Here is an 8,623-nt window from a genome sequence, read left to right on the forward strand (position 1 = left end):
TAATGTAGATAAACAATAAGTATAATAGTATATGTATTTTGTCATCGCGTATCTAATCAGTTATTATCTGTTGTGATTTGCCAGAAAATTTTGCATATTTGACCATTGACGTGCTTTCGAAGCGTGTTTATCTTTATTTTAGTCATTCACGTATTTACTCCCTAAAATGCGTACGCTCATATTCGGTATTTCTGGAATTTGTGCCTGATATGGCGATAGTTTCGTCCCCTGTCACGTCATGGGACGAAGTTCGCACAGCGGAACGTGACTTTTGGGGATTAAATGCATGTTTGTGTGTGTATATTACCTAATTTCATACATAAACAGAGCACTAACTGCATTCCTCTCTAAAGAAGCTACATTAATATGTGGTATATATTGTTTATTGCACCACAAATATATTTTAAAATATTATCCCATGTATTTTATTAATTAGTTATAAATAGTGTTATAATCTATTGTTAATGTACTAGAGAGCGCGCGTATCGCCGTGGAATGCTACCGCTGAAGCTTGGACTCTGGCTTGCCAATCATCTCCGCTTCGGCCAACGTGTCAGGCATTTTGGTGCCGAGGGTCTCCGGCTGCGTTAGGACAAGGACGCCGGACAGGACGCCCATGGCGCCGAACATTACTGAGGGAATGCCAGACCAATACTCCATCTAGAATTAAAAACAGATCCTTGAAGATGGTCATAATTGACGTGATGATTTTTATGTCAGTTATAACTATGAATGTTATAAGAATGTTTATTATAACATGCTGGTTGATAAATCTTTAAACTCTTTAAAAAAGTTACATTGTTTTTATAAATAGGTAAAAAAAAGATTACAATGATTACTGAAGTTAGTAAAGTATTTAAGTATAGTCAGTAATCTCTGGCTATACTGAAGTGATTAGACTTTACAGGTGATATAATGTGATTCCGCTTCACGTACTTTCCAAGCACAGGCGTAACACATCACCAACTTCCTAACCAAATATACCGTTTCAAGATTTAACACAACTACTAACTACTTACGCATACAACATGACTTTATAATTTTTTCAGGCGCAATACAGTCGCAGGTGTCTGCTTATATACTAATAAGTAACATCTCCCTAGATTTTAACCTTTCAAAGGCGACGTAAGTAGGCGTTAGAATAAATAAAAATTTGAAAAAAAAAAGAAGATGAAGTAAGACAGGGAAACAGTGCTGTCCACTTCGAGTATCTGTTGAAGACATGTATACGCAGTTACAAGATTTTGAGCTGCGATTACTGCAGATTTATATAAGTGCTTAAAATGGGCATGTAAAACGACTTTTAAAGGATGATGCCTATCTATAAATAATAGTAATGACTGAACCAGAACTGAAATCACTTTTGAGTACTAAATGGCACTTCACACAGTTCATGCTTTGAACCTTCAACGTGATCATTGGACAATTTATTTTGTTTATTATTTTGTAGGAAGCTTTACAGACTAATAACATTTAGTTAGGTAACATTAATGCTTCATCAAACTGCTAATAACTAGCCTCCACATTTGAAACTGACCCAAAAATTATAAACCAAAATATCAGCGTCAGGATCAGTGACCACGAAGAATTTTCATTTATTAGCCTATTGACAGCACTGCTGATCTTTAGAAACAAGTTCACCATCAAGCATACCATTTATTTTATCACTGTATTCTTTTCCCCTAAAGCCCTTTTAAATACAGGCAAAAATAATACTAATTCCTAAGGTAATAAACCAAACTTACCAGGACAGGCGTAAGTGGCGCAGTGATGGAGCCGATACGCCCAACCATGGAGGAGAAGGCGAGCAGACTGTGGCGGTACTCGGTAGGGTAGAGCTCGGAAGTAAACAGGTACAAGGAGGTGAACACCACCGCGATACCGAACTTGCCCAACAGGAACAGCACCAGGCGCAGCACCGTCATGTCTGTATGGAATGGCAAAATTAGAATAGGTTTATCACGAAATTACTTGACAGTTTTTAACTGGATCGTTTAATTAATTTGAACGTGTCTGATGCAAAAGTTGATAGCATTTGCATGACGTCTAATGACGTATATATATTACAATGTATAAGTCACATATTATATATGAGAGAAAAAAAGAAAAAAATATTTTTTATAGTATGATGAGTATCTAAAAACGTAGGTACTAAGACAACCATATAGTTCATGATTTGTGTTCAACACTACATAGTACATTTAATCTATTCCTAGGGCACATTAATGTCAGTCTTAATAATAGGAGCTATTCTATGATAAACTCAAAAGCTAAAATAAATATTTGTGCAACACTTCAATATTTATCTCTGCGTGGAATCCTTTTCATTATACAATAGGATAAGATTAATAACAGTATCGATTGTTAAAGATGTTAGTTTTTGTTTATAATATATTATTTCTTTATAGAATAATAATGGTAAGTAGAAAATTAGTCAAAGTTACCTCTCAGCGAACATGATGTCCTTGTTTTATAGATTTTATTATCAGGCGAAAGTTATATAACGCGATCATCGAGGTAAATGTCAGGTTTTTTTAATTAGCATAGCGATTTTAGTCATTTAAAAGATTACGAGATAATCGATAATATGTGTTCTAGATACAAAAATTACCATCTAAGTATTAATACTGACTTTATAGTGGCAGAGAACTGTGTAATTAGTCGAAGTCTTAGTTACTCCTTTTTATCTAGTTACCTTATATGCCCTATATGTAATTGCTATCAAATTTCTTATTCTGTTGCCAAGTAGTATTTGGAAGCACTTAATTTAAAGTGGAGCTCATACAATGTAATTATTAGACTTAATATGAAAGTCTCATATGGACCTAATACATTATAATTAAATACCCGGGCAATGTTTGTGAGCAAACGTTAGTGAGCGTCTTGCTTATTATTCAATAAAATAAGGAAAATCTCGATTTTAAACCTTCAATTTTATTTTATAGTTTATAAGGAATGTATCGATTATAAATCCTAATTTATCCTCAAGTCCACCTTCGTCAATTATAATCGCCTCTATCCGATTTATACTACGCGGCGATTACTGGATATAAGACGCGTTCAGTGCAATAAATCAATAAACGAAAATAATATCCTGCGATAAAATATTTGATAAGATTAATTGGCGTCAATAGAAATGGCGTGTGCGGTTGTTGTACCTTTTATGGCCCAGATATCTTTGTTTTTCTTGCAGTGGTGAGTAGCCTTCCTCATTTATGTCGAGGTAAAGGTGACGAAGGACTTTTTTATTTTCATACAAGTTTAAAATTTATCCGCCCGGTGGTTAGCCCTACGACCACAAACAGAAGTTACACCGCCTCGGACTACCATTTAATCCAATTACCATAATAAAACTCCCTACACCTACAGCAATTTGCTTTAATGCAATGTTACTATTTTTAGGAAAGCAGAAAATTTCCAAATAAGACCACCACGTACTACCGTAAGCTAAGTAGATATAGATTAAATATATTTAATCTATATCTACTTAGCTTAACCCCCTATCGAATTCTTAGTGACAAATTACGACACTAAAATATAATTTTATCGTACTACACGTGACATGCTACAGTATATCTTAAATAAAAACGTTTTAATACTTTACATAATTATTTACAATGTAAAGTAAAATAATATCTAACTCACCGTCAGGAATGAAAGCGAAGGCAATGTTACAAGCAGCACTGAATAAGAATCCTCCAGAAAGAGTGGGCTTCCTGCCGATCCTGTCCAAGATGAGCACGGCGGTGTAGAAGCCAGGGATCTCGATGGCGCACGTGAGGATGTAGTTAAGGTACATGGTGTCCGACAGGCTGGTGGAGTTGATAGACAGTCCGTAGTACACGAACGTGGTTGTGATCCACCAGATGGGTGTCGTGCACACGCGCCGGAGCAGGACGGGAGACTTCACGATTGAGGCGATAAGTCCGGGACCGTTAGGTTGCACCTGTGAGAAATCAAGACCTTGATTGTTGACAGTTAATATTTCTATTAACTATCAGACCATGGCTAGAGAACGTAGAACAAGCAAAGAACTATGCTTTTACATTCAGTCATTCATTTTCTGATTAAAGTATAAAAAATAGAGAAGAGTTCATCACAATTAATTTGGTGCTGAGCACCGTCTCCCGTATTGTATCTGGCATATATTTTACCAGCATGTTAAACACTTAAATCAATAAAAAATGAGCATTTTTCAAATCAAAATCTACTGACTTAGAAAAAAATTTAAATCCCATACCTTATTCACGGGAGCATTAGGAGGAGTCAACAATGCCTGCATAGTCTTCTCACTAATTTCCTTTTTATTGACCCTTGAAGCCTTCTCTAAAACAACCCGCGCCTCATCAAACTTTTGTTTGGAGAGTAGCCACCTGACGCTTTCTGACAGAATCCAGTAGTAGATGATGATGGTGAAGCAAGGAATGTGAAGGGTCATGATCATGTACCGCCAAGGCTGCACCAGCCAGGCGATGCAGCCAAGAACAACTTGACCCACGGCAAACATGGACGAGCAGGTGGCACTTGTGAACACACGGTATTTCGGACCCACGAATTCAGTTGCTGAAATTGAATTACAGTTTAAAAAGTATATTTAAAAATATAACGCAGGAACATGATTTAAGCATGACATCAGAAGCGCCTGATGTTTTTGGATCACATTCATGGTGTGATAAAATGTTTGATGCTACGTTTTGTGCTGTCAGTGCTATGCCGCCAAGCTGTCTATCTTGCAAATACTATACTGCGGCGATTTTAGATTTTCATTAACATTCTTAGTAAAAATATATTTTTTTAAAACCAATATAAATAAAAATAATAAATACATACCAAAAATGTAAGCTGAGCTGAATATTCCAGCTCCTAAAGTAGTCTGGATGATTTGCAGCGCAAGGTACATGGCGTAGTTGACGGAGAAGGCCCTGATGAGACCGAATAGCGAAAGATTGAAGACGCTGATGACCAGGGCAATACGACGACCGAACCTGTCTGAGATGTATCCGATGATGGGCAGCACCAGCAAAGTACCGACGCTGCTGAGGGTACCGGCTAAGGCTCGCATCCATTCTTGACAACCAAGATCAAACTGTAAACGGTAACGTATGAATGAGTATTTTGACTAACAAAGGAATAATGTACAGTCTGCTCACGGACTATGTCAAAGCCGGATCGAGGAAGCGGCAGATCACTCACATCTCGATGTAATACTCATTCTTATTTTGCGCAGTGCGGACACATGTTTAAGTTCCGAGTTACTGGTTACTATGAAATTAAATGAGAGATGGTTTAGGATGAGAAGCGTATTTCAGTCCTAATCATAATATTATTTGTTTGTCCTTGCTAATAATTTTATTCTGTTTATTATAACATGTTTTATATTTTTGTGTTTTGTTGTTTAAAGGCATACGGATGACCTGCACGTGTCAATTGGCTTCTATCGAAATAATTTACATAACTGGCTTAAGAATACAGTTTTATTACTTAAAATCCATGTAAATAATACTGCAGTTCTCGATAAAACGTATTAATCAGATTATGAGATTATATATTTGGATATTCATTATCGTTCGCCACAAGTAGCGCATAGCAGCTATCAAGGACTAATTAGTTTCGAAAATCAAAGAAACTTTTTAGCTTTTTAGCGTAAGGCAGCAGCCAACCTAATTAAGATAATTTTATATTTGTGCTTGTTAAGTATAGCGGTCTGTGACATCGGCCAGAAGTAATATCTACAAATCATTGCATTAGGCTTGAACAAATGCGTTCATATTGGGTGTATTACAATCCGTGGCTGATAACCGCTTATTGGGCCATCGACGGAAATAATTAATTAAAATATATCTGCGTAGATTATCTCAGATGTACAATATGTTTATTATAATTATTGTTAATTGAATGCCGCTTGTTTCCTAAATTTCACTAGGAATAGTGCTGCCAGTTAGGCTAGGTGGAGTAAAGCCGCGTATTCATTTCCATTTAGAATGCATTTAGAGGCTATTAACTGCTATTTATCTGTCTGAGTATCAACCTTTCACTGCAACACGTGTGGCCGCGTTTAAACAAATATATCTGAGGTGGCAGCATACAAAGGCCAGCTCGACTAGAAAAAACTGACGTCTAGTCATATCTTGTTAGTAAATCTGAATACTCACATCATATACAACGGAGTTATCCCTAGCGTAGACGAAACCGTTACAGGGTATTGTGTCTTCTTGAAACAAGTTAGCAGGACAGTAATCCAGAGACCCATTTACCGCTATAGGGTTGAACCGCTCGCAGCTAGCGAACCCGGAATCAGTCTGAGGGATCGCGTTCAGAATCCACTCCGGCTCGAATGGAGAGCTCCGTTCTGTTTCACCACATTCGGGGACTTGGCATCTAGAAAGAGAAGAAAACAAAACTAGGGTAAGGAAATTATTAGTGCTATAAAGTACATTATTTTATATATAGTACTATAAATTGTTTGTGTATAGGATGTTCGTTAACTATTCGCACATAATCTATTGGATGGATATGGATGAAATATGGCACTAAGATACAATATTTCTTAGATTAATGTTTCTTTTATCCCAGAAAAGTATACAGTGGGTTTTTTTAATAAAGAGAATAACTCTTCACGTAAGTAGAAAGTTAGTCTTAAATTATCTAATATAAAAAAAACCTTTAAACGAAATCAAATAAGAACCTTCTGAAATATTTTCGAGCGATAAAAAACCAATCAACAATATCATTTGGCTTAATGATATCAATAATAATGCACACTGTCGTATCAGATTTGTGTACCAGCCACGACCCACGCTAACTTTAATATCATTTGTTTTTATTTTTCTACCTTTCTTACCTACGTCCTACTCGGGTCGTCATTGCCTGTGTCCTCAGTATTGGCTAGTCTGCGATAGTTCTTCCTTACTCTTATCATATTATGATTTTATATAAACTAATACATACAAGCAAGTATATTTTTTTTACTATGATTTGTTTAAACCGCTTTCTTACGCCGACTTGATTAATATAGATTTAAATATGGGCATATTTTCTCATATAGTTAGCATTAGAGATACCGAATTAGACTCCCAAATCAGAAACCAAACTAAAACTGTTTGTTATTATACCAAAAAGTGATTGTAAATAATGACTATGCACATTTATCATTTGCGTAATTCATTTTCCATTTAATCATAATTGTGTTTCAATTTATAGACAAAAACATGTTCATTTCTATTAGTGTTATAAAATTACTATGATAATTAAACATGCGCCCGGCACACACATATATTATTCTAACTGCGCTTTACATTGTTCACGTGCCATGTCGTGTTATAATAAACTACGACAAACTTTCTATTTGCGAATCAAATAAACATTTTGTCTCAGTGCTGAAACAATTGACAAATGATCTTATTGTACTGATAATGTTCTAAACTTAAAAATTATATTATTTTCTTGTGATATAAAGTCAAGTGGATCAAAAGTTCTAGAAGTCGACTGAGACTAAGAATTTGGTCAGAATTTAATCATCTACTAGGCTCGTTGTAAAAATTAGATATTCTCAGATGTAAAAGCATATTACACCGGTAATTTAGGACATGAGTAATGAATGGATGAAAGAAAAGAAGACAGAAGAAAAGAAGAACATGAGAGCAAAATACCCACCTGTGAGGAATAGCGGCGGCAGAGAATATGTACTCGCTGAAGAAGGCGGACATGATGATGGGGACGGAGACCAGCAGCAGGTTCAACAGCTGGAACTTGCCGAATTGTCCCAGCTCGTTGATGAGCAGATAGTCCAGGTCAATGGGCTTGTCCTTTCGACTCGCCGAGCTGATCCTCGGAGCCTCCGCATTGTTACGATCACCCATTTTTATTAAATGCACAGGCGGCCACCCTCGCCGCGAGCCAAACGCAAGTGAACTCTATTTAAAATATTGACGATTGAGGATCCTATTATCTCACATTATTGTGGCAGATTATTTTTTTTATGATAAGATCTTAGGGTAGAATCGCACGTGACTGAAAATGCCTTTGATTTATGTTTTATACCCTAGCGGACATAATATGTACTTGGAGTTGCAATTATATGTTTATGACTTCGATACTTATATCAACTGATTGGTTTTATATCAATGCTGCGTATACTGAAAAAATAATACATAGTTCGATTTTGACCTCAATAAGTCTTTCGATTTTGTTCCCTATATCATGGCATGTAAATACGCTGGACGGTCCGTGGGTACACGGGATGTATCTCTACCTATATTTTCAAGAATTAAGAACCCGTTTTGTACTTCCAACCAACCTGAGATTGGCTCAACGAGTTATAAAACGAAGTCTTATTTAGAAACGTGTTACGCGACATTGTGGCAAAACAAAAATTTTATTAGTTCTTTTACCAAAATTGAATTTTTTGTGATCATCATAGAGCGCACCAACAAAAAATTACCCAAAAAGGCAATATTTTACATACCCAGATAACACAGGGAACTATTGCTTGTCGTTTAGATTTGACGGTGATAGTATCTAACAACGCCGTTTTTGTTTTCTGTCTCTTTTTGCCGATGTGCGATATGTAAAACGGATGTATTACTAAGTAGATATTTTTATGATTTGAACATATTATACTTAG

The 8,623-nt window shown here is 36.1% G+C and overlaps 1 protein-coding gene across 1 annotated transcript; it reads right to left on the reverse strand.

Annotated features, from left to right (window-relative positions):
* Positions 1-348: 348 nt before the first annotated feature.
* On the reverse strand, positions 349-7,920 carry LOC115440486 (organic cation transporter protein). The gene is made up of 7 exons (XM_030164823.2): positions 7,654-7,920; positions 6,153-6,378; positions 4,831-5,086; positions 4,241-4,563; positions 3,646-3,946; positions 1,746-1,927; positions 349-660 (listed from the first exon to the last, which is right to left on the reverse strand). Exons 1-7 carry the CDS (start codon positions 7,857-7,859, stop codon positions 499-501), a joined length of 1,656 nt encoding a protein of 551 aa, XP_030020683.1. The 5' UTR covers positions 7,860-7,920; the 3' UTR covers positions 349-498.
* Between the last annotated feature and the right edge of the window lie 703 nt (positions 7,921-8,623).

The sequence above is a fragment of the Manduca sexta genome, chromosome 19 (genome assembly GCF_014839805.1).
Source record: "Manduca sexta isolate Smith_Timp_Sample1 chromosome 19, JHU_Msex_v1.0, whole genome shotgun sequence".
In the NCBI taxonomy this organism is placed as follows: Eukaryota; Metazoa; Arthropoda; class Insecta; order Lepidoptera; family Sphingidae; genus Manduca; species Manduca sexta.

Excerpts from the sequence above, each read along its gene's own strand:
- LOC115440486 (XM_030164823.2), bottom strand. The coding sequence starts at position 7,859 with ATGGGTGATCGTAACAATGCGGAGGCTCCGAGGATCAGCTCGGCGAGT. Across the intron at positions 4,564-4,830 it reads CAGCTCAGCTTACATTTTTG|CAACTGAATTCGTGGGTCCG; the intron begins GTATGTATTTAT and ends ATTCAATTTCAG. Across the intron at positions 661-1,745 it reads CGCCACTTACGCCTGTCCTG|ATGGAGTATTGGTCTGGCAT; the intron begins GTAAGTTTGGTT and ends TTTTAATTCTAG.